General features: G+C 46.2%; 1 protein-coding gene across 1 annotated transcript in view; it reads right to left on the bottom strand.

Moving 5' to 3' along the window:
* Window positions 1-4,103: 4,103 nt before the first annotated feature.
* The window catches only part of spon1b (spondin 1b), a 53,444-nt gene continuing 30,756 nt past the window's right edge, over window positions 4,104-26,791 (bottom strand). The window contains exons 7-16 of the mRNA XM_084017371.1: window positions 16,585-16,649; window positions 15,308-15,509; window positions 11,896-12,036; window positions 11,753-11,828; window positions 10,354-10,536; window positions 8,177-8,347; window positions 7,360-7,527; window positions 7,118-7,276; window positions 6,179-6,457; window positions 4,104-6,102 (exon numbers count right to left, since the gene is read on the bottom strand). Of these exons, the coding sequence (XP_083873497.1) occupies window positions 5,939-6,102; window positions 6,179-6,457; window positions 7,118-7,276; window positions 7,360-7,527; window positions 8,177-8,347; window positions 10,354-10,536; window positions 11,753-11,828; window positions 11,896-12,036; window positions 15,308-15,509; window positions 16,585-16,649 (1,608 nt within the window). The 3' untranslated portion in view covers window positions 4,104-5,938. The remainder of the gene's footprint in view (window positions 6,103-6,178; window positions 6,458-7,117; window positions 7,277-7,359; window positions 7,528-8,176; window positions 8,348-10,353; window positions 10,537-11,752; window positions 11,829-11,895; window positions 12,037-15,307; window positions 15,510-16,584; window positions 16,650-26,791) is intronic.

The raw sequence follows: 26,791 nt of genomic DNA, 5'->3' as shown, positions 1-26,791 counted from the left end.
TGATCACCTATATATATATATATATATATATATATATATATTAGGACACCCCACCATATATATGGGGGGGTGTCCTAAAAAGGGAGGGGGAGGGGTGTAATATGGGAGTAATATGTGTTTAGTATTGAGACCGGCCCACCAGTAAGAAGCACTTAGTTGAAACGGTAGAAAACGAAATCACTTAGTCTGCAACCACATCATCGCCAATGGGATTCCAACGAACATCAGCTATGATACACACACACACACACACACACACACACACACACACACACACACACACACACACACACACACACACACACACACACACACACACACACACACACACACACACACACTGCTTGGGCATGCTAATGGCAGCTCTGTGGAGATCAATGCTCTCTTGTTTGTGATCTCCGGGTGGAATGAAGGTAATGTGAACGATGGCATCATTAATTCATGGAGAATCACCTGCTTCATGGATGCTGAAGCTCCCTGAGGGAAAGACCCACATGTATGTTTCTTTAACGGCCGTGAAGCGCTGCCAAAGAATAGCTTGACTTTGTAGATGAGAGCATTCATTTTTAAAGTCTGCTGGTGAATCAGAGCGACCGTGAGCTCCCAGGGTGTCCACCGGCGCCGACGACTTTAACTCGATAACGCCGAACCCGCTGGGACCGTGAGGACTGTGAGGCAGAGAGCATGCTGGGACAGAACCCCTGAATAATGAAGGAGGGACTCTCTGTAGGGAAGCATCACCCGGAGGGAGCTGCATACGCATGTGAACGTAGTCCTAGCTGGACCTCGAGGATCAGACCTACATCTATTTCACTGGAACCTATATGTAATTACTGGAGAGCTGCAGCAAATATACAGCTAAGTGTTAAAGTCATCTTAGTAGCTAACTAGCATTGGTAGCAAGCTGTCAATCAGCAGGTAAGCCCCGCCCCCTAAAGCATCCCCTGCTTTCTGGTCTGGTGGACTCTAAATGGACCATAATGTACTAAATGAACATCATGCTGGATTGAAGAAGACTTGAAACTAGAGATTGAGACCATAAACTCATGTTTACAATGTTTACTGAGATAATACATCAAGAGAGAAGTAGGACCATTTTCTCATAGACTTCTATACAACCAGAGAGGAGTCGCCCCCTGGTGGCCAGCAGAGAGAAGTAGGACCATTTTCTCATAGACTTCTATACAACCAGAGAGGAGTCGCCCCCTGGTGGCCAGCAGAGAGAAGTAGGACCATTTTCTCATAGACTTCTATACAACCAGAGAGGAGTCGCCCCCTGGTGGCCAGCAGAGAGAGGTAGGACCATTTTCTCATAGACTTCTATACAACCAGAGAGGAGTCGCCCCCTGGTGGCCAGCAGAGAGAAGTAGGACCATTTTCTCATAGACTTCTATACAACCAGAGAGGAGTCGCCCCCTGGTGGCCAGCAGAGAGAAGTAGGACCATTTTCTCATAGACTTCTATACAACCAGAGAGGAGTCGCCCCCTGGTGGCCAGCAGAGAGAAGTAGGACCATTTTCTCATAGACTTCTATACAACCAGAGAGGAGTCGCCCCCTGGTGGCCAGCAGAGAGAAGACCTTACCTGTTGCCCGTCTGGTCTGGTCTCGTGGTTTTGGAGATGAGGTTTTACATTTACACCTAACGACAGAAAAGACATCATTGTTTGCAAAACTACTGGAACACATTGTGAATGAGTGAGTGATTTCAGACATGATTTTTTCCCCTTATCTTATCAGACAGCCAAGAGAATGCTGGGTAATGGAGTAGCCTTAGGTTCCTAGCTTCCATCTGGGCCCTCCTCCCTCTCCACCCGGGGCGTTGGACTCTGATCTCGGTGGCGTTTAGTCCGGCCGGTCTGGGTGAACCTCTCGTGGGCGGCGATCATCTCAAGGTCCTCCATTAAACTCCCACACTTCCTGTTCAGACGAAGAAACAAAACATGTAGTGAAATTCACTAAATAGAGAATACTTGGACCCCCATGCATACAGAAAATACTTTGTATTTTTGAATGAAAATACAAATATTTTGAGGATGACATTGTTATATCTGCTTTATCGTACTGTTGAAATCTGTCTGGAAACACCTAAACCTTTTTGCAGCTTTTTGTTCTCGTTGATGTTGTTGGTCTCGCTGGTAGTGAAATATTAAAAAACACAAAAAGTCATAATTCATGGGCACCGTCACGTTAAACATTCTCGATGTTCTGGACACATTTTCCTTCCATGTATTTCATGTTGAATTTGGTATAATTTGAAATCTTTCTCTGAGAAGTGCTGCAGGGTCATGACATGAGTCTGTGGTGTCAGAGATGTTAAATTATTCTTTAGCTGCATGAAATACCTTTTCAGTCTCAGGGAACTGACTGCAGGTATCACCATGACGACCGTCACAACCCCTGACACTCGCTTTGACACCGAAAGTGTCTTAATTGTTGCTCTCGCTGTATGAGCTGAAAAATGATATACCCACAACCCAACTGCTGCAAAACATCATTCAATATTGATTATTAGAAGATAAAAAGCTTCTGTAATTCATCTGGCATTCATAATTCATGGGCCTCCTTTACCCGTGATATGTGGGCTGACTTCATAACACTTAATGTCTCATTGTTCTGCACATTAAACCTTAAACAGGCGGCTGTTTCACTGCAACATCTAAAGAGTTCAAGCAGGCACAGGTGAGACAGGTTAGAAAGGAGGCAGGGAGACGACCAGGCACAGGTGAGACAGGTTAGAAAGGAGGCAGGGAGACGACCAGGCACAGGTGAGACAGGTTAGAAAGGAGGCAGGGAGACGACCAGGCACAGGTGAGACAGGTTAGAAAGGAGGCAGGGAGACGACCAGGTACAGGTGAGACAGGTTAGAAAGGAGGCAGGGAGACGACCAGGCACAGGTGAGACAGGTTAGAAAGGAGGCAGGGAGACGACCAGGCACAGGTGAGACAGGTTAGAAAGGAGGCAGGGAGACGACCAGGCACAGGTGAGACAGGTTAGAAAGGAGGCAGGGAGACGACCAGGCACAGGTGAGACAGGTTAGAAAGGAGGCAGGGAGACGACCAGGTACAGGTGAGACAGGTTAGAAAGGAGGCAGGGAGACGACCAGGCACAGGTGAGACAGGTTAGAAAGGAGGCAGGGAGACGACCAGGCACAGGTGAGACAGGTTAGAAAGGAGGCAGGGAGACGACCAGGCACAGGTGAGACAGGTTAGAAAGGAGGCAGGGAGACGACCAGGCACAGGTGAGACAGGTTAGAAAGGAGGCAGGGAGACGACAAAAGAAAAGGTGATATAGGTGAATAGTTTGTACTGTCTTTCTCGCGTTCTCATACTCACCTAAGTGAAAGTCATTCTGGGCATCTCCTCCTCCTCAATCTGCTCCTCATGCAGCTCCTCTGCTCCTTACTTTGGGCATCAGATCTACAAACAGTCCCTCTGTTGGAGCGGGAGGTGGTTTCAGGGATTATGGCTTCACCCCGGCGGCGTAAATACAGACAGCAGCTCCTCGGCCTCAGCAGAGAACAGGAACCTTGAAACGGACTCAGATCTGCACCTCACAATACGCCTGAATTCACAGAACAATAACGTTTAAAAAGCAAATCTAAAAGGAAAATGTAAAAATGAGTTATATGCTTATAAATACTATAAAATCTAATCTAGGAGACACTAAATGCACAACAATGCAATGAGGAAGTTAAGTAGACTTTACATTTTCTGGTATCTGTACTTAAATTAATTTCACGTTTTACTTTCAGGGGAAGCTATTGAGTTGCATTATGGGACATGTAGGATAAGTAGATGGACTGAGGACTAAAAATCAAGACATGTGCAAATTGATGATCGTCCCTTTAAACATATTAGAAATTATGATTAATTATGATTTATTCTTCCTGTTAAAATGTTCATATCTGGAAACTGAAAAAAAAAGTTACACAACTGAAGAAACAATGAGACACATGAGTTTGAATCTGTTCATCTGCTCCCTCTATCATCCTCAACTTCAACTGGATTGTATATCTTCTATCGCCATCTACTGGAACTAAACTGTAAGTACGTCAGCAAACAGGACTACAGACTCAGGGCTAATTAAAAGACAACCAAAGTGATTTTCACATTTACATTTTGTTTTATTGTAAAGGTGGTTTCTTAGAAAATAGTCATGTGATACAGAAGCAAAGAAATACAGAAAGGCCTGAAAACCGAACCCAGAACGAAGGCAAGAAAGTGAAGAAGAAGAAAAGGTCTACAGAAAATAGAACTTTGGTGATGACATTCATATTTAAACAGTTAAAGAAAACTCGGTCCGCTAAGGAATAATAATAATAATAATAACAATAATAATAAAAAAAAGGATTTTACAGATCACTCATAGTGGCAAGACAATAAAAAACACACATGGAAACAGTGTTTCGTAACCGTGGCGACGGTCAGACTCTCCTGGATCCGTTAGAAGACAACCAAACGCGATCAAACCTAACATGCTAAAAGAAGATCTGAGAGCTATCGCAGGTTTTAATGCTACATCAGCTGAAACGACAGATAAACAGCAGTACGTATACAAAGAACTAATCGTAACAGTATAAAACATCTCCATCTCAGTGTATCTGTCCATTTGTTTTAGTACTTACATAGAAGTGTCCTGTATACGTGGTGGTTAGATAGTAGATAAACAGTACATCCATCAGTCTGGACAGACTTCCTGTGTGAGCGTCGGCGTCTTGCAAAACAGAAACAAATGTTTCCAGGATTTTAAAATGATTATTGTTTTATTTTCATTCAAATGTTCTGAGGGACTTTCCAGGTAGTGGTTCGGTCCATGTTGTAGAGATCTGGTTACGATACCCAAAATTGTATATTGGCCGATACCAAGTACCCAGATCTGATACCAAGTACCAAGATCTGATACCGAGTACCCAGATCTGATACCGATTACCGAGATCTGATACCATGTACCTAGATCCGATACCGAGTACCGAGATCTGATACCAAGAACCAAGATCCGATACCAAGTACCAAGATCTGACACCGAGTACCGAGATCTGATACCGAGTACCGAGATCTGATACCGAGTACCCAGATCTGATACCGAGTACCGAGATCTGATACCGAGTACCCAGATCTGATACCGAGTACCAAGATCTGATACCGAGTACCCAGATCTGATACCGAGTACCCAGATCTGATACCAAGTACCCAGATCTGATACCGAGTACCCAGATCTGATACCGAGTACCAAGATCTGATACCGAGTACCCAGATCTGATACCAAAGTTGAAGTTGTCAAGAAGTCCTAATGACCTTGTGTGAAGCTTTGGCGACCCCTAGTGGCCAGTTGGAAGCCTGGGTTAACGGCGTGGATTATTGAGGTTTAGGAAACGTCTCCAAAGTCAACAGGAATATTGTTATTTTCCATCATCCGTGTAAATTCATTTCATTTATATATACTTAGTAGATCCACTCGGATTACCGTAATGATGTCATGTTTGTCTGTTTGGAGGCGTCTTTGTGTCGGTACATGTAGGAGGTCCCTGTGGGGGTTTTTATCTGGTGCAGACTTCTAGGATCCTGATCGGGACCTGATTCCATACCAGAACAAAATGACTGAAAGTACATAGTTTTCTGTTTTGCAGGACACAAACTAAACTCTCTAATACTTCCATCGTGGTCTAAAGTAAATGTCAGCCCAATTAACTAAACGCCTACAATGGCTTCACTAAACGGCACATTAGCATCGTCTCCTTCTCCCTCCACTTCCCCAAAGTCAGATCCTGTTTCCAAACGAGCACATCGCCTCCCCCCGCCTCCCCTCACCTCCCCCCACCTCCCCCTCGCCTCCCTGTGCCCAAAAAGGTTCCCCATCCTCCTCCTCCTCATCTTCATCAGATAAACTCATGTATTCAACCTGCTCCCCTCCCCCATCCATGTATCTCAGTGGCGCCCCCTAGCAGGGGTGAACGTTACAGGCGCGGATCTCCTTCCGGTCCTTGCAGCTGGCCATCAAAGCGCCTTTAGCTCTTTTCTTTGCCGTCATGAAGCGTTCCTGGATCCCCCCGCCGCACGACTTGGTGCAGTCCGTCCAGCTGCTCCACGGCTGCATCCTGCAACCTGAGGGAAACAAACAGGGCCGTCTCAGTTCTGGTCTCAGGTAGCGGATCACCGTAAACCCATTATTCCCACCGACCTGGCTGCTCCTCCGCTACCGCCGCCGCCGCGTCTTTGCCCTGTTTGCCCCGCCTCCTCCTCTTCCCGCCTCCTGCTCTGCCGCCGCCTCCCCTCTCCTCCTTCTGTTTCGTCCGGCACCTCCTGATCTTGCATTTCTTCCTCTGGATGGTCTCGGGACAAGCTCCGCCCCCGAAGTGCGGCTCCAGTTTGACCATGCGGGTACGAATGGTGTGTCCTTTGCCGCAGGACTTGTTGCACTCGGACCACTCGGACCACTCGGAGACCATGCAGTCGACGGCTGGGGGAGGACCAGAAGGACCAGAACCAGTCAAGGAGAGGCCAGACCATTACATCATTCACTGAAAACCCGATAGATTGCAGGGTCGAGTCCGAAAACCTCGACATGAGTCTCAAATTCAAAGTCACGTCCTGTTTCCAAAGCGTTTCCATCACAGGAGATACGACTGGTTAGATGCCGAAAATCTATGACATTGCTTCCGTGATATAACGTCTAACAATATATCTCTAATTTCTGGAGATAAGGGAACTGGAGCAATGCTAACTATAGATGCTAATGTTAGCTAACGAAAAAAAACATCTACAGTGTGAGATTCTATAAAGTTTATTTAAACAAGTTGCATCCTTGACAATGTTGAGGAAAAGTGGGGGAAAAAGCAGGAAGACTCCGTCTAATTCTAATAAAAGTGAAAATGAAAAAAAAATAGAGTTGCAAATTAATGAAAAAATAGATGTGTTAAAAAGTTAATAAACGTGAAATGACACCTTAAAAATGAACACGTATAAGACAAAACCTTCCAATGACCCTGATCTCAGGAAACAAGCTGGTATCAGAGCTGTCAGCTGATTGGACGGTTTAAACGTGAAGGTGAATCAACAAACCCCCTGAAACGAGGTCCGGTTGCCTACGGCGACGCTCTCACAGGTTTCAGGTACTTACGGCACTCGGGCAGCATGCACTTCTCCGTCTGCTCCAGCTCCTCGGTGCAGCCGGCCGGATCCGACTTCAGCATCCTCTGGCGCGTCCTTAAGCCCCGCCCACACGTCACGCTGCAGTCACTCCAGTCGGACCAGGGCGACAGCATGCAGGGGATGGAGTCTGCAAACACACAGGAGTTAGCCTTATCCTGGTGAACTGTGGAATACCATACAACCACAGAAATGCAGGGGAATCAGACTCACGGCATTCGGGCATCATGCACTTCTCCACCTCGGCCACCTCCGTCTTGCACATGGATCCGTCGATCGGCGGCATCTTCACCATGCGCTCCCGCCTCCTCATCCCCAGACCACAGGTGGCGCTGCAGGGGTCCCACTCGGCCCACTCCGTCACCACACAGCTGCTGGCCGCTGGGGGCCACGGACACGGTATAAATACACCGAGATAAGGAGTATTTCAGCCTACGCTAAGCTCCGCCCCCAATACTTTGCTGCTAAAATATCAGTTGCTAAAAGTGCCAAAGTGTTTCTATGATTACTGCACGGTATCTGGTTCTAGTCGTCAAGAAGTATTCATTCCGTTAACTTTGGTCACGTGGGCGCTAGCATCCCATGTTTCTGTATTGAAGCGACCAATGAGAACTAGCCGTCTGACGTCATTAAACAAGGGTTTCTATAGAGTTCGTTACCTCGTTATGGTGTCTGACCAAGTCTCGCTGGACATGATCGCAAACAGAATCTCTGTAGAAACCTTTCCACGATGGTATCAGACACCTCTAATAACAATCTGGTTAAAAAAAAAAACGGACCAGTTCATCACATAGACCACTAAGACCTGGACAGACAGGGTCCAGGTCCAAACAGCTACGCTTTAACCTTAAAGTCGATATTAGTAAGCTTGGCACACTATAATAATCACGTTTATCATTTTTACATCTACACATGTGGCCTCTGCTTCAAACCGAAAGAGCCAGCCAGAGAGAGAGACAGACAGACAGACAGACAGACAGGCAGACAGGCAGACAGGCAGACAGACAGCATCCCGTCCAGTGAGACTCACAGCACTCGTCGTTGACCACACACTTCTCCGTCTCCTCGGTCTGCAGCTGGCAGAGCGAGCCGTCCTCCGGATACTGCTTGACGTAGCGCTCCCTGGACCTCATGCCCATCCCACAGGAGGCGCTGCAGGCCGACCAGCTGATCCACTCCGACATCATGCACGTCGACGGCTCTGCAACAACACAAGCATTCAGTATTAGTACTTAGCATTAGTAGGAATCAAGGTTCTGCATTTGGACTAGAGCTGGTTTTATAAAAAGGCTTGTGAATGTGCAGGTGTTGCTTTTCCTCACTCCAGGTCTGTTTTTTTTGTTTCCACTGCAAAAAGTTGTGTGTTGGGTTCACTGTGGAAAAACAAACATGGCACCAGGATTCACGGGTCTTCAGGGAGAAGCTTTGATTATTTTACTAAAAGGTTCATAATAAGTGATATTGTTGTACTTCATATTTAATGTGGTTTCACTCACTGAGCTTAACATGTGATCTCTGAATGTCTAACAAAGTGTTTAGAAGAAGACTCACAACTGTTCCTAAACTCCTCGGATCCACCTTAATTATTAACCCCTTTATTAAAACTATTTATTAGGGCCCGAAGCACTGACGTCGGGGGCAAAGTAAACAGGCCAAATATGGTCACTTCCTTTCACTGGTTGTGAAAATGTCGAACTTGAGGTTTCAAAACCGTAGTCCACAAACCAACGGGTGACGTCACCATGACGACGTCCACTTCTTGTTGTCAGTCTACGTATTCACAAATAAAACTTTCTCCTAATTAGTTTCAAACACTTCTATCAGCAGCTTTAACACTCGGATTGTTTGTTTGTGTCTCTGCATGAAAACTCGATTTCTGCATCTGAATGTGTTATTCTTATTATTTTAACAACAACACGGTGCGTCGACTCCTTTAAATCCCAGATTAGACGATCAGATGGCGGTTTATGCATCAGGGATGCAGGAGGACGCTCCTCGTTAGCGGCCGATCTGCATAATCTCATGTTTCATGATGTCATTAGAGTGTAGTGTTGTAGTAGACACCAAGTACGTGTGACCTTCACTGTCTTTTACAAGCAGCATTCACTTCCACCAGGTCATGAAATATGAATGAGGCAGAGGCTTTGTTTCCACGACAAGATTTAATGCCGAAGCTTTAATCTGCTTATTATTTTTGAGGGTTCGCTGATCTCTCGTTAATCAGGAAGCGAATGCCCCGACTCGGAGAGGATTACAGCTACAGACATGCAATCTTTGTTGCTGATGCCAGTGTGTTCGGAGATAAAATATTATTTTATAGCATAACTTGAAAGAGTTCAGAAATGTCCCACACGCCCAATATAACCAGATCTGAAACTGTTTCCACCAAGAAATGTTGCCAGATTGGGCAATTTTCCAAATAATGAGGCTAAATCACGCCCCTTACACCACGGCAACTTATTTCGGAGAGAAATACGCACGATAGTCGCAAATATTTTTTTCCTATCGTTTGAATCGTGCCATGAATAAAACACATTACATGTTTGTAAATGAACAAGATCATTTCATGTCAAGAAAGTCTGGTTTTGTAATATAACTGTTAAAGTAAAAAAAACATTAGTGATAGAACATAGCATGTTAGCTAGCTAGCTAGCAAGATGAGCTAACGGCCGTGTTGGTGATGTACCTAGCTAAGTTACGTAGCTAGCTAGCAAGACAAGCTAACGGCCGTGTTGGTGACGTACCTAGCTAAGTTACGTAGCTAGCTAGCAAGACGAGCTAACGGCCGTGTTGGTGACGTACGTTGTGTGAAACAAGAGATATAATTCACTGAGCGGTTTCACACTAAACTTAGTGATATGACAAACTTTCTTGACTTGAATAATTATCTTTAAAATGTACAACCACTATATTTGTAATTCATTGCACAAAAGGAAAACCCCCATTTTCTCTGACTAAATCAGTGTTTCCCATTAATTACATACCGTCGAGGTAGACCCGCCACATAAAGGTACATTTCGGGGGTGTCCACGTTTACCGGGGGTTTGAACCCGGCGAGCATCGTGACCGACTGTGTAGGAAAGTAGTCCAAGCGAGTTGCCGAGTGCCAGTTACAACGGAATGCCTTGCTCAAGGACTTCCCCACCTGATTAATTCCCCAACTCTCCAGCCTTACTCCCATTAGACCCTCTGTGTGTGTGGTCTTACCCTCCAGACTGCAACCCGGTCCCATGCAGGGCTGGAAGTCCTGGGTGTGGGGACAGGGCACGCTGAGGTCCAACTGGGCCTTCAGCATCCGCTGCCTCATCCGCCGGCCTTTCTCACAGGTGGCGCTGCTGCAGGCGGACCAGGGAGACCAGCCCGAGTAGATGCAGGTCTCCGGAGTGTCGTCTAACAGAGAAACACGTTAAAACCAGCAAACTAAGTTTGCTTGCAGAAGTTCATCTTCCGCCTCCGTTCCAGCAGCTGATCTGATGAGTCGCAGTGAGAGGAAGCTTCAGGGGACACCGAGCAGACATTGATTATTTAACATTCGTGTCCAAAAGGTGATTACGGCAGGTACGGGACCACGAGAGGCCGGCCGACTGACATCCCAGTGTGATTTGTGAATGTCTCGCCCCAATTATCAGCGGCAGCAGAGCCGCGAGGACCAGCCGGAGTACCGGCTTCAATTAAAAGAGCTCTCTCGGGGGGTTTCAGGAGGAGGCAAGAGAAAATGAGAGCAGAGCCGAGACAGAATAAACCGCCGGGGGGACGAACCTGAGCGGGTCCAATTCTCCGGGATAACATGTAATGACAGAGAATGAGTGAACTAAAGGGGAGAGGAGGAGGACGGCTGGACTGATGAGGGAGGGAAAACGGCGAAGCTTCCGGGGCCCGGCATCGTCTCCACGGTGTCATTTCACTGCGAGGAAGAGGAGACGGGGGAGGAAGAGAAGCAAATGGTCTATGACTGAGTGAGGAAGGCGTTTATTTGGCGGCAGGAGGGTCTTTTTAAGGATTCTGCTGCGTGGACAAAAACCCGGCAGACGTCCCAAGGCCACTTAAAACCGGCACAAAGCTCCGAAGTACAGCAGACTCCATTAAGGTCTGGCCTCGGTTGTTTAGGCTAACGAGGAGGTGGGGAGCAGGGCTCATCCGGTCAGAACCGGTTACTCTCCAAAACAGAAACAACTTGAGCGATTTATTGTCTGTTCACGTTGGAAATAAAAAGCCACAAACAGCTTCCATCTGCAGCGCTGCTGAAACCTCGTCGTCCGGAGTGACGGGACCGGCGACGCATCCCAGAATATGAAGTATGTCTGACAGGGACGAGGACCGGCTCTGCAGCAGTGTGATGCTACCCCCCCTCGGTATTCTGACTCCCTGACCTGGGCCCGTCTGAGACTGTGTGTAGACCGGTTGGGTCTGTAATGAGCTCTTTGTGGGTCCTGGAGGATCGCAGGCCACTGAACCCCCCACACTGTTTGAGAGTCGATAGTCGAAGTAAAGGTTTTGCAAACACGGAGTTGAAAAAAAGGGGATGCTTTAGGGGGCGGGGCTACCTGCTGATTGACAGGTTGCTACCATTGCTGTGTGTGTGTGTGTGTGTGTGTGTTCATCGTACCGTCCTCCTTCTCCTCCTGTCCAATATCAGCCACGATGTCATCGATGGTGTCGGGGACCACATTACACTGCTCTCCCTGCACACAGGACAACACCGTTTTCTTGTCTGTAAACATGCATACCTACTTTTACACACTACAGTACCTTTCTAGCGATGCGTTCCACCAAGACCCTGGCTAGGGGGGTAATGGCCCCTCCCTCGGGGTCGTAGAAGGGGCTCTGGGGGTGGTCCAAACTGGTCAAGGGTCGGATCTTCTCCTGAGGAATCGTGGGCTTGTTTGGTGACTGAAAGAAGATGAAATAAGAGAGTCAGTGAGCAAAAGGTTAAAGCTGCTATATTTATTACTTCGAAACGGTGATTTAATATCAATAACCAGATGAAAAGGATGCTGAAATAACTCCATCATGATGGTGATCAGTAAAAAGTGCTGAGTCATGCTTTGTTAGGTCTGTCTGCAAGACCACAAGATAACTACTGTTAAAACGCTGGTTTTCTGAATGGAGTCTGGTTGATGGTGCTAGGCTACGCTAACATTGTAGCTGCTCCATCAACACTCCAAATAAGGTCATCTAGACATAAATAGAGCAGAGACCTTGTTGTTTGGACCACAGACAGTCTCTGGTTCCTCCACATAGTCTGGTCTGGTCTCTGGACTAATGTGGTCTACTATCTAGACCTCTGGGGGACCACAGACAGTCTCTGGTTCCTCCACATAGTCTGGTCTGGTCTCTGGACTCATGTGAGCTACTATCTAGACCTCTGGGGGACCACAGACAGTCTCTGGTTCCACATAGTCTGGTCTGGTCTCTGGACTAATGTGAGCTACTATCTAGACCTCTGGGGGACCACAGACAGTCTCTGGTTCCTCCACATAGTCTGGTCTGGTCTCTGGACTCATGTGAGCTACTATCTAGACCTCTGGGGGACCACAGACAGTCTCTGGTTCCTCCACATAGTCTGGTCTGGTCTCTGGACTAATGTGAGCTACTATCTAGACCTCTGGGGGACCACAGACAGTCTCTGGTTCCTCCACATAGTCTGGTCTGGTCTCTGGACTAATGTGAGCTACTATCTAGACCTCTGGGGGACCACAGACAGTCTCTGGTTCCTCCACATAGTCTGGTCTGGTCTCTGGACTAATGTGGTTTACTATCTAGACCTCTGGGGGACCACAGACCCAGGTGGCCAAAAATCAATCAATTACTGCAGCTTCAAGTATCTTGTATATAAAAGAGCCTCTGGAACAAAAACCTGAGTAAATAAGACGTTAGCGGTGACGATCAGCTCCATCATTAGCATTTTGCCGATGCTGCAGGAGCGGTTGGCGTCCTGGAGGAAAACACCTGCTGCTGTACTGTAACGCTGAGTGTGAAACCCGCCGGAGGGAAACACTCTGAGCCTTCCACTGAGCAATGATAAAAGTAATCAAAGTTAAACAGGCAACATTTAGGAGATGGGAATTATTGGTGGGGCATGAATACTAATCCAATAGCAGCACTAGTGTCTGTGAAACAGGCTTTTAAAAACACGATTCCCCTTGGGGGGGGGGGGGGGGGGGGGGGGATGCGTTTACGCATGCAAAGCAGAATTAATACGAAGTAATAACACCACAATGGCTGCATTGGTTTGATAGAGCAGAAAGGCTGAGGTAGGAAGGCTCCACCTCCCATAATCCACCTGGGTGCGTCTGTTTGATCACAGGATGCATCATTTATAACCGTTTAACACCCGTTAATAAGACATCCAAGGCATCGTGTGTGATATCACGTGTGTATTGTTAGAATTGAAGAAGATAAAAACACGTGACGAACATGAATCATTCTCTTTGTTCTCACAGCGTTGTTTCAAGTTTCAGACCAACTTTGCATTTAACATATCAACGACTTCTGACTAACACAAAAGGAATACGTCCACGAGAAAGAATTAGAGGAGATATACGACGTTCTCATGGTTGATGATTCCCTTTGTAGTCAGAAGTTCACTTAAAGTTTCTTCACTGACTTTTTGGGTTAAAGGGTCTTTGTTTGGTGGACATCAAGCAGGCTGTCGGAGACGATCCCAAACCACAAATTGTAATTTGTCTGCGAGAAAGAAAAAGATGCTTCTTTGCTTTGTGCTGGATTAAAGGTCTGGAAGCGATGTGCACTTCCTAATATCGGCCTGTAGGTGGCAGTGATTTAATGTCTGCTGGGATAGGATGCATGCATTATCTGGTAGCAAACTTCACAGAGAAGGAGGCGTCATCAGCGTGGAAACGGTTGTTTATAAAAACCCGAGGGAACAGCAATGTCCAGGACTTTACCTCAATAGAGGGTAACTACATATTGCTGTCTTATCTGTTTACTTTTTGCTCCATAGCATGTTATATTGCAATTGTATTGCTTATATTAAACATACTGGACAATGTGAAACAATTAATTGCAGGACCAATTTAAGAGACAATCCATCCACGTTTCCAAAAAAGTACCAGAAGTTGAATTTAAAAAACGAGTTTTTGAAAAAGGCATTTACCATCTCCTTTCAGGAAGTCCTTGCGTATTCATGAGGAAACTATAAATAAATCGTCGTAGTCTCCAAACAGTGGGTGAATATGGATGAGCACCTTTTCATCCAAGAATAGAGGAAAACTAAAGAAGCTCTCCGTCAAGAGTCAAGAGTGAGCTGTGGTTGGAAGGGTTGAAGTAAATATAGAACCATAAACCTCATAATTATATCATTTAACTTTCAGCCTTCAGCGTCACAATTAGAAAAGCCACATAAATGTTAAAAAGGAACAGTCGGTATACTGTAAGTGTCTCATACACAGTTGTCTTCAGTGATTCAACACTCAACAACTCAAAAGAACCAAAGTAGTTTTGTAGCTTGCTTTACAAATATCTAACCGTAGCTAACATTAGCTAGTGAAGGTTGATGCATTAGACACATACATGTCCCTAAAGCTAGCTAGCTAACAAATAATGAGGTTAACTAGGCTGACATGTTGTTTAATGTGTTAGCGGTAAAAATGACAAGGCAATAATGTTACATTAATACTTTTTTCCCCTTAACATTATTATATCCTAGCTTATTTTCATTTCTTATTCTAACCAGCATTGGTGGCCGATAGCCTCCACGAACTTTGCTAAATCAATATCGTAAATAAAGGAAGCGCCGGGATCGGACCTCGAGACAACCCGCGAACATGTTTGAGTACAAAAGAAAATGTTGCTTTTTGTTAGTTGCTATGGTGACAACATGGTCAGTAGAGCTGTAAAGTTTAGGGGTGCTACTAGCCAGCTCCCCGCTACTTAGCTAGCAGGGTTAATTCCACAATGCTCTCATGCTACACTGGTGATAGCAATGTGCTTTTCTATGCTGTGTGTGGATGAAGCATGAAGTTGTCAAATTTTACTCATTTATTAATTTCTTACTAATGTGTAAGTCGGTTTAGTTTGTACAGAAGTTAGTCCGCCACAACGGTCGCCATGGCAACGGTACACATAAAAAACCACCGCCGCTCTGTTTCGTTGACTCGAGCCGACGCCAACACAAACCCGTGATTGCAGGGCGGACTACCTCGTAGGTGACGCCGTTGTCGGTGCCGGCGTCCCAGGGAATAAGCTCCGCCTCCAGCCTCTGGACCCAGCCACAGTCCTTGGTACAGAGGTCCTCCCCCGACAGACCCACGTTCCAGTCTGGACTGGGCCCCAGCATGGTGAGGAAGGACATCAGGTGGCGGGTCCGGTCCACGGAGAACTCTGCCGACGGAGCCGCTCGTCTGGTGACGGGAAGATAATTACATTCATTTTTAAACATTCTCACGAGATAAGTAAGCAAGTCTTTAAAGGTCACGACTTCTGACCTGAGTCAGGCTCAGCTAATCGCTGCATGACCGAAGCTCCGAAATATCCAATTAGTGGCTCATAATGGCATATTCTCTCTGAATGTATAACATCTACTGAAAGTTATGAAATAATTGACGATAATTCTGATAATAATGAGTTAATTTGAAGTTCCTTTCTGAAAAACATCATCACGTCTTCACCGAGACATAAGGGTGAAAACAAGCGCTTCAGAAACAACTTGAAGAAAATTAACTCATATTTCATGCTGGCATGTGTGTGTGTGTGTGTGTGTGTGTTCTCATTAGTAATAATAATAATAATAGTGGCACAATATATCGCACATGACAGACAACGCTAGGAGGGGTAATTAAACAGATGTTTGGTGAAAGATACAGTGCATTGGTGTGTGTGTGTGTGTGTGTGCATGAGTGTGTGTGTGTTTGTGTGTGAGTGAGTGTGTGTGTGTGTGTGTGTTCATGCAGTGCTGAGGGCTACACTTGTGATAGCTTCTAAATTGCTCTTGAACTAGTTCCAAAGAGAGCTCGGGATGCCCGTCTGGTTTTTAAGAGCAGCAGAAAAGTTGACGTGATCTTCCCTCCATCTATGATATTTATGGATTTTAACCATGTGTAGGTCGTGTGTTCGTCTATATTGGTGTGTCAGTAAAAGCCTGCAGGACTACCCTTCCCTGAGCCCCAAGACCCAGACCAGCAGGCTCTGGGAACAGGTTTTCCATCAGGCCACCATACTGGAGCTTTAAGTCGCGATCCTGCTCATTAAGAACGTTACTCTGCTCATAACGAGGATCAGCTCGCTGGGTTAAAGGTTGTTATTAAAGACCAACAGAGAAATAAAACAGGTGGCCTTGTGTTGATTTCACCCGCGAAATGATGCAAATGTTCTATTTTTTAATCAAATTTAATATATAATATATATATATACTATGAAATATATATGATAAATCTAAAAAAGGAAGAATAAAGGTTCCCCTGATGGACGGATACTTACAGGTTGAGCGGCTGCCACGCCGGCCACTGAGCCTTGGTCTTGATGACGGTGAGCACCTCGTCTCCCTGCAGGAGAGAGAGACAGGCAAAAGGAGAGAGAGACAGGTGAAGCCATCTGTCTCTGAACCGACGACCACAAAGACAGAGAAACGAGACATTGACAGAGAAAAAGGGCAACATTGACAAATTGCCACGACTGTGAGGAGAGCGCTCCGACATCAGAGTGCGTTCCCCTCTCATCAGGACCACGCGGCCGTTCTGCAGCATCACGGCCACTTATATCTCCCATAATGCATCAGGACAGAGCCTAATTACTCGTCCCGGAGCAGGAAGACGTGTGATGGATTCAGTGCAGCGCTGCACTTGATTAGAGCGGGATTGGAAAGTCCGTATGTGGCCTTTCTGGCTTAATAAGAACCTTTATCTTGTTTTTCCTTCCACATATCCATCTTTCTGCTCACACACACACACACACACACACGCACACGCACACGCACACACGCACACACGCACACACACACGCACACACACACACGCACACACACACACACACACACACACACACACACACAAACACTTTGTTGGACGCTGGGAGGACGTTACATTCGATCGTTCAAAAAGATTATCTCCATGTCTGTGCAGAGCCGAAGTTTAAGCTACTTCCTCTTTGGTTCCTTCGCTATTCTACTTCCTCTTTGGTTCCTTCCCTCTTCTTCTACTTCCTCTTTGGTTCCTTCCCGCTTCTTCTACTTCCTCTTTGGTTCCTTCCCTCTTCTTCTACTTCCTCTTTGGTTCCTTCCCTCTTCTTCTACTTCCTCTTTGGTTCCTTCGCTATTCTACTTCCTCTTTGGTTCCTTCCCTCTTCTTCTACTTCCTCTTTGGTTCCTTCGCTATTCTACTTCCTCTTTGGTTCCTTCCCTCTTCTTCTACTTCCTCTTTTGTTCCTTCCCGCTTCTTCTACTTCCTCTTTGGTTCCTTCCCTCTTCTTCTACTTCCTCTTTTGTTCCTTCCCTCTTCTACTTCCTGTTTAGTTCCTTCCTTCCCTCCTCTTCTACTTCCTCTTTGGTTCCTTCCCTCCTCCTCTACTTCCTCTTTGGTTCCTTCCCTCCTCTTCTACTTCATCTATAGGCTTGTTTCGAATCAAGCATGCGCATGCATTTGCCTCGCAAAACAAGGCATTCTGGGAAAAAAACGTCACAAATGCTGGTGATAACTTCCCTTTGCGACATGTCACATGACTTTAAAAACTTGCGGTATCTCCAGGTACCTCCCTTCGCATGCTTTTCTCTGCAGATGGTCTGAAATAAGTGCGGACATAAGACACTCCCCTCAACGTTGCCCTAGTTGGTTAGAATTATCACGTGGTATTTCCCACGTGAGAAAATTCCTCAGCCTCCGTCAACAACGGGACTTCAAATGCCTCGGCTCGAGTTCGTCAGCGACGAAGAAAGCCAGCGCCGCTGGGTAGAACATATTCTTTGTGCGAAGTCCGTGAAGTTTCCCCTGGCGCGATAGTTTTTGTTATGTATACAATTATTAATAAAGTTTAAATTAAAAAAAAAATAAAAATGCCCGTGAAGTGCACCTGTGTCCGACTTGACGTGGTGAGAACTTGGCGTGTTTATGACGAGTTCCGGCGGATCCTCTCAAGTCTCGTGCATGCATCGGCGCAAATGCATGCGATCCCAAACGCCCTTTGGTTCCTTCCCTCCTCTACTTCCTCTTTGGTTCCTTCCCTCCTCTACTTCCTCTTTGGTTCCTTCCCTCCTCCTCTATGTCCTCTTTGGTTCCTTCCCTCTTCTACTTCCTCTTTGGTTCCTTCCCTCAAAACATTTGTTTTTATAAAATTGCTTTCAATTCGTTTGCATTCGGTTTTATTGTTTGTCACATTTACCGTTTTCAATATTTCCCAACCTTGTTTAACGACTTTTGCATCTTCTAAACGAACATTATTCACCCGTTTTACGACGAGGATTCCACTTTTTTTACGACTTTACCTTGTTGTTATGTGTGTTTTAATATCCGCATTGATTTGTTTTTGAGCTGTTTTTTATGTGATGAACCCCGAAACAATAACGGCCCCAGACTTTCTAAACTGCTGATTGTGTTTTGAGATTGCAAATTATTTAATGGCAAGATGGAAGATGCTTATTTTTGTGCCTGTGTGTTTCAGAATTTAGAGTAGATTTTTCTTGATGTGTGAGAAATAAAACAGAATTCCTAGACCCCCTTCAGTGGTCTTGGTTCTGCCTCCTTATCACAGGCTCACAATGAAGTCCTGCCTGGAGGGGGTCTCCACATCCTCCTTAGACTCGGTCTAATAAAGGAAAATAAGCCGGGGGACTTGGGGAAAGGTGTCTAATACAAAAAATCAACAGTAGCCCTAATGCAATTACAATTACACAGATGGATGACTGGACCACACACACACACACACACATACACACAGTTTATCTAAAGGCGACCACGCGATGAAACAACCGCTCCTCGTGGAAATGAACTCGTCTGACGTTGTCGATCGTCCGTCAAACATAATTCCACGCCGACGTCTCCGGCTCAGCGATCCTCAACCACCTTCGACACAGAGACGACGCCGAGAGCACCGCCACGTCATCCGTCCAATTACATCGTCGTTTACTCGTCCTCCAGCTTAGCTGCTGTAATTGTCCTGTACCAAAACAACAACCCGTGTTGCCCCCGACAGCAGAATAATCGAAGTGGAATAAACAAAGACCCTAATCTGCTTCCAGCCTGAAGGCTTTGCTCGTTTTAATGATGCAACGTTCAATGTGTGTAGCTGATTAACCAGACAGTGAAGAGCTTCCCTCTTTGGTTCCTTCCCTCCTCCTCTACTTCCTCTTTAGTTCCCTCCCTCCTCCTCTACTTCCTCTTTGGTTCCTTCCCTCTTCTTCTTCCTCTTTGGTTCCCTCCCTCCTCCTCTACTTCCTCTTTGGTTCCTTCCCTCCTCCTCTACTTCCTCTTTGGTTCCTTCCCTCTTCTTCTTCCTCTTTGGTTCCCTCCCTCCTTCTCTACTTCCTCTTTGGTTCCTTCCCTCCTTCTCTACTTCCTCTTTTGTTCCTTCCCTCCTCCTCTACTTCCTCTTTTGTTCCTTCCCTCCTCCTCTACTTCCTCTTTGGTTCCTTCCCTCCTCCTCTACTTCCTCTTTTGTTCCTTCCCTCCTCCTCTACTTCCTCTTTTGTTCCTTCCCTCCTCCTCTACTTCCTCTTTGGTCCCTTCCCTCTTCTTCTTCCTCGTTGGTTCCCTCCCTCCTCCTCTACTTCCTCTTTGGTTCCTTCCCTCCTCCTCTACTTCCTCTTTAGTTCCCTCCCTCCTCCTCTACTTCCTCTTTGGTTCCTTCCCTCCTTCTCTACTTCCTCTTTGGTTCCCTCCCTCCTCCTCTACTTCCTCTTTGGTTCCTTCCCTCCTCCTCTACTTCCTCTTTGGTTCCTTCCCTCCTCCTCTACTTCCTCTTTTGTTCCTTCCCTCCTCCTCTACTTCCTCTTTGGTTCCTTCCCTCCTTCTCTACTTCCTCTTTGGTTCCTTCCCTCCTCCTCTACTTCCTCTTTGGTTCCTTCCCTCTTCTTCTTCCTCTTTGGTTCCCTCCCTCCTTCTCTACTTCCTCTTTGGTTCCTTCCCTCCTTCTCTACTTCCTCTTTTGTTCCTTCCCTCCTCCTCTACTTCCTCTTTTGTTCCTTCCCTCCTCCTCTACTTCCTCTTTGGTTCCTTCCCTCCTCCTCTACTTCCTCTTTTGTTCCTTCCCTCCTCCTCTACTTCCTCTTTGGTTCCTTCCCTCCTCCTCTACTTCCTCTTTTGTTCCTTCCCTCCTCCTCTACTTCCTCTTTGGTCCCTTCCCTCTTCTTCTTCCTCTTTGGTTCCCTCCCTCCTCCTCTACTTCCTCTTTGGTTCCTTCCCTCCTCCTCTACTTCCTCTTTAGTTCCCTCCCTCCTCCTCTACTTCCTCTTTGGTTCCTTCCCTCCTTCTCTACTTCCTCTTTGGTTCCTTCCCTCCTTCTCTACTTCCTCTTTTGTTCCTTCCCTCCTTCTCTACTTCCTCTTTTGTTCCTTCCCTCCTTCTTTTACTTCCTCTTCCATACAATCAGAGCTTTGAGGTACTTCAGCATTGGCTTCACTTTAGTGATGTCTGATGAAATCAGACTGACGTTGGCATGGCAACATGAACCAACAACTAAATCCTCATCGGTGTGACGAAGTTACAGCCTGAGACGGGAAACACAAACACTGAAATGTCTTGTGTAACAATAACCTCAAGTTATTGTTAGTAAAGTTGAACTTTTGCAAAAGACTTGATGTTGATGATTGGGAAATCAGGTTCAGGGCCTTTAAACAGTGTGTGTGTGTGTGTGTGTGTGTGTGTGTGTAGATATTAGAACCAGAGGGCTCGGTGATCCATCACACAGTGTCGGCTCTAATATGCGAACGTTCACCTGAGGAAACACTGTCACATTAGTCAGCCGGCTCGCTGCTCGGCTTCCTGTTTGTTAGACGGAAGCAAACAGCTGCAATTAATAACGAGGAGGGGGGTGTGACGGTTTTATAAGGGGGGCAGGACTACGTGGTGCAGGTCTGAGAAAGACCAGGTCCACAGCTCATCCCACTTTTTTTTGTTTGTTTCTCCGTTTAGCGAGCCGTTTGACTCTGGGAAATGGATGACTCCACTAAAGAGCAAAGAAGTCATCCGGAATGTTAAAAGGTGAAAAAATAAATGATGTATATATAAAAATATGTTATGACGGATGAGGATACACAAGAGGGAGAAAAATGCTTTCAAGCAGAGACGAGAAATTAGATGTCGTCATTAGAATGAAAATAAATCAGCCGCCATGAAAACGCTTTGTGAAAGTTTTGGAAGAAGAAAAAGTATTTTTGGATTTGGACATTTCGATCCGGCACACCGGAGTTAAGTTTGATTAGTGCCTTGTCTGGTGTAATGACGGTCTTGCACCATCAGGGGGCATCGGTGTAACTCTGAGGTGATGGTGACTTTGATGTCTTTCCTTTGCAATCACCGAGGTCAGGTGACCCTTCAGTGGTTTGAGTAAAAGGAACGTTATTTTTCAGCCTTTTTGTAAAATCGTCTTTCCTCGGCTGTAACCGGGACGAGCTGGAAGGTCATTATGTGCTCGCCGGAGACGCGGTCCTCGCCAGAGACGCGGTTCCTCGCCGGAGGCGGCGGCCGAGGAGGATGATGAGGATGAAATTGCCTCAGGCGGTTTCATTTTGTGTTAAAGTGAAGCAGTCGGGCCGATCGGGAGGAAACCAAAGACATCTGATGACTTGATGAAAAATGTCTCTTTAAGGAAGAAGAGAGAAAAATAAAGTGTTTTTCTGAAGACTCTCCTTGATTGACACATCAATCAATTTTGACACTTTGGGCTTTTTTTGCTTCAATGACGCAAAAGAAAATACATATATATATATATATATATATATATATATATATATATATATATATATTCGGTTTGCATCTGTAGATTTCTCCTGAATTAGAAAATGTCTCATTTGTGTGTATGTGTGAGTATATAGGGATGAAAGAAGTAAGGGAGGGAGGGAGGGAAGTAGGAAAGGAGGAAGAAGAAAAGAACGTAAAGAAAATTAAAAAAGGGGAGGCGGACGTCTGGAGGAAGCTGGGTCAGGAGGGGAGAACGAGAAGTGAGAGCTTTGTGGAGACGGGGGAGGTGGGGGAGACGGGGGAGGTCAGAGTGGGAGGGAAAGTCCAGTAATTGCTTTGACCTTGAGCTGAGCCCGAGGTGGAACTCCGGCAGACTGAGTGATGAATTCCAAGCTGTCGGCCGGCCGCCGGGACGAAGTCCCCGTTTTGTTTACGACCACCAAAACAACAACATGGAGGAGGAGGAGTCTGGACGGGCCGGTTTCAGAGCCGGTTCGATGTGAGGGAGTGGGGGGTGGGGGGGCAAGAGGCCAGCAGATGGACCGCCTGACCCGCCGGACGGACGGCGTTGACGAGCCGCCGCCGGACGCCGGACGAAGCCTTCACACTGCTTCTCTTTGTCTCTGCAGACGTTCTCCAGAATGCATTCACAGGTTTTTCCTGCTCATTAAACTTTCATGAGGTTTAATGCAGCAACAGGAAAATATGTCATATTCTGAAATGACTTGTTACCGCCGTATGACAAATGATCTTTTATGAGCCTTGCTGCTTTGGGCGACGAAAAACATGTCGCATATTTCTGAGAAGGAGAAGAAATATGAAGACGCCTGGAATTAAATTGAAGCTACGGAACTAAATACCTGTGTTGGTTCACAGATTTGATCCAAATTATTGTTTCATAAACGTAAAAAGGATAAACCTGGATTTTGTTTTATTCTGATACTGGATTTTGTTTTATTCTGATACGTTCCCATACAACTAAACTGTGTTCTCAGTTTGAAGGAAACCAGGCAGCAACGGTTCTGAAAAGTGAAGCCGAGGCTGAAGGTCCTCAAACTGTCATTCTCCCTGCTGACCACCAGGGGGCGACTCCTCTCTGGTTGTATAGAAGTCTATGAGAAAATGGTCCTACTTCTCTCTGCTGGCCACCAGGGGGCGACTCCTCTCTGGTTGTATAGAAGTCTATGAGAAAATGGTCCTACTTCTCTCTGCTGGCCACCAGGGGGCGACTCCTCTCTGGTTGTATAGAAGTCTATGAGAAAATGGTCCTACTTCTCTCTGCTGGCCACCAGGGGGCGACTCCTCTCTGGTTGTATAGAAGTCTATGAGAAAATGGTCCTACTTCTCTCTGCTGGCCACCAGGGGGCGACTCCTCTCTGGTTGTATAGAAGTCTATGAGAAAATGGTCCTACTTCTCTGCTGGCCACCAGGGGGCGACTCCTCTCTGGTTGTATAGAAGTCTATGAGAAAATGGTCCTACTTCTCTCTGACTTTGAGATGAAGGAGCCAGAAATGAAAAGATGTGAATTACTCTCCTGGTTCTGGTTCCTTCTAGAGTCCTGCTGTACTCTGATTATCATTACCGGTGGTACTAGAGTTGTGTGTCCTGGCGTCTCCACGTCTCCGTCAGCAGGTAATTATCTTGTCACACAGACAGATCGCTGTATCGGACACAACTGATTACGCCCCGGCTGATTGGCTCCCGGCTACACTTCCCCTAATGAAGAGGGATGTGGACCGGTGGCGAAACGCCGACCCACATGTCTGACAGAGAGGTTAAGATGGGGGGAAAGAATGGACAAACGGAGTGCTGATGGGGGTTTGTTGTGTTCTCAGAGGCCACGCACACAAATACGGCTCATGTTGAGTCCAGATCCGGGTCTGTGGGGGGGTTTGATGGCTTCTACATGACATCGTGGGACATTGCAACGGTAATGATTGGTGGTTAATAATATCCGGCTCTGTGGATGTCAGCACGTCCTGACTGAAATATCTCAACCAGGAACGGAGGGAGTTTTAGTTTTAGTAAGGCTCTGAGCAGAACCCCTAGTGGCCGTAGTACTTATGACAGGTAAAACACACAAACACAGGACTTTCACCCAAGACAGTGGTTTATGGACTTGAACAGTGGTTCAAGTCCATGACGTATTTTACCATTGATGTTTTTGAAAAATTAATTTGTACTTATTTTAACTCAAACCACACCAAGTCGTTTTGTTCCGTAAAGCCAAAGTTGTTTAATTTGAATTCACAGAGTGAAGTTTTAACTTTTTGGCCCGTTGGAATGAGTGATGGCCTTCATTTGGAGATTAACCTCGAACCTCGCCGAGCAGGAGGTTGAATAATAATAAAAGTACATTTGCAGGGTTTCACTTCATTGGTTTTATCCTGTTAAGACCTTTTGTCTGAATATTTTCGAGTTATGGCCAAAAGAAATGTGTTTTGTGAATGAATGAATGACCTTTTGAAGCAAAAGTTCAGCCTTTAGTCCAGCTGGACGTTTATGGCAAATATGAAGAAATGTCTTCCTGAGATATCACAATAACGAGAATGGACGTAGTAATTTCTCTACACCGGTGACAGCTGTTGCCTTGGAGAAGGAAATGAAGGAGGGAGGGAAGGAGTGTAAGGAGGACAAATAAAGAAAGAAAAGCAGAAAGTAGGGAAAGAAAGAAAGAAAAGGGCAGATGTGTTAGCTTCCAGGATGGAGGTGTGTGACAGGTGTAGGTGTTCTGTGTGGCGTACGCTGCTGCTGTGGTGTAACCCTGATGTAAACGTGATGCGTTGGGATTAAAGCTTCGGTCCACATGAAAGCAGAAGCCTCATTATCAAGCCTCCAACATGTTGTTAGCTCGTCGGCGTGCGAGGCTAACAAGCTACGCCGCGTCGCCTATTTGCCGGCAGTCGTCCGTGAGTTCCCATGACTTCTTCATCTCCATCTGTCCCCCTCCCCCCTTTTGATCAAAATATGTCTCCCCAACTCTAATGAGATACAATGGAACAGAATCATTAGGATGGAAATCTATGGCGGAAAGCTCGGTAATAGCTTCACAAAAAGAAAAAATAATCTTTTCATTATTTCGAAAGTGAGAAAGACGGGAGTCGGATCTTCGCCCGAGGGCGGCAGCTTGGGAGATGATTGGGGATTCATGATGTGATTGTGATTATTGATGAGGGAAGGGAGAGAGGGGGGAAGGTCTGTTAATCCTGATACGCCTCCCACAGAGCCGCCGCCTCCACCGCCAACGCCGCCACATATAACCTGCATCTTAGTGTTCATCCAGAGGCGTTACACAAATACAAATTCTCAATTAGAAGAGCACGGCGACTCAAGTGGTAGCTGGAGGAGCATGGTGGCGTTCCTGTGGAAACACACCGACGTGGGAAGTAAAAAGGTACGCCATCATTTACTCCTACACCTCCCAGAAGCATCGGCGTTGTAGTCTGGAGGATACAGATGATAGCTGAACCTTCAGACCTTCACCAAACAGCCGCCCGCTATGAAGCAGCGGGAAGGACGCGGTCTTAATTGGTGTACGAAGCAGATGTTTGAGCATCACAAGGTTACAGAGCGTGTCGGAGGTTTCACCGCCGGCAGTCAGAGTGACAGGTAGAGCGACTCCACACGTGGAAAAAGAAAAACGCTGATGAAAGGCTTCAGGCAGCAGCAGCAGCTCTCACTCGGTGAAGTCTTCACTTTCTGCTGAGCTCACTTAAAGATGCATCAGCGTCCGGCCAATCACACGGGTCTGAAGATGGGGAGGGAAATAACCTTCAATGTGGAGTTTTTCTCTCTTTTGAGTTGAAGTTTTGATTCCAGGGGCGTTAATGTTGAGAAGGAGGGTGAAGAAAGTCCTCCAGCAAAGGAGTGATTATCAAAATCTTCATTTAAGGTCCCCAAAAAAGTTTACAACCCGCATTTATTTCCACAATTACACAAAGAAAGTCTTCAAAGTACCTCAAAGAAATGGACCGAACCAAAACTATGGTATCAAAACGACGGAGGGGGATATGATATGGCCATATTTTTTATATTGACTGATATGACAAAACACCACTTTCCTCAAACCTACAATCCGCTATTGCAAAATAATTGTTATATCCGTAACTTTTTATATTTGCACTTTTATTTGCACTTGTACCACGTTGGCTTGCAGCAGCTGCTGTGCGGTGATTTCCCTCGGGATGAATAACGTTTGATTTCATCTCATCATACCGACTTGTGAGAGGCAGCGATGTGCTGCTAAGCATTCGGTCTGCTGGAAACCCAGAAGAAGAAGAAGAAGAAGAAGAATCCATAATAGCGTATCAGCATCAGGCCCGCTACGACCCTCTAGGGCCGGTTCGGGCTCGAGGGCCAGTTTGGGCTCTAGGGCCGGTTCAGCCATAAGTCTGTCTCTCTCTCGTCTTCAACTCTTGAAAAAGAAAAGAAAAGGAAACAATGCCGCTGACAGAGAATTACGATGACCACACAAAATAAAAGGAAGTGAGACTTTGCCAAGGACGAGCCGGCCCGGCGGTGTCTGTCAGCCGGCCTAACAGACTGTCTCACTGCAGCCTCAATCCCTGCATTGATTTGCTGACAGCGGATCTTTAGCCCGGAGTAAAAAAACGATCCGTTCTGGACAACGCTGTCTGTCAGAGCCACGCTGTTCCAAATACCCATATTAAATATTTATGACCGGCCAAAGAGTTATTACAACCACAATTCTATTAATCCAAATTCATCGCGTATACATCACCGGTTTGTCCGATCGGCTCCGCTGTCGCTTTAAAGACAGACAGACTTTCATCTATAA

This window comes from Eutrigla gurnardus (assembly GCF_963514095.1).
Source record: "Eutrigla gurnardus genome assembly, chromosome: 9".
NCBI lineage: Eukaryota > Metazoa > Chordata > Actinopteri > Perciformes > Triglidae > Eutrigla > Eutrigla gurnardus.
The sequence above is the reverse complement of the archived record's forward strand: the minus strand, read 5'-3'. Positions and strand labels throughout refer to the sequence as shown.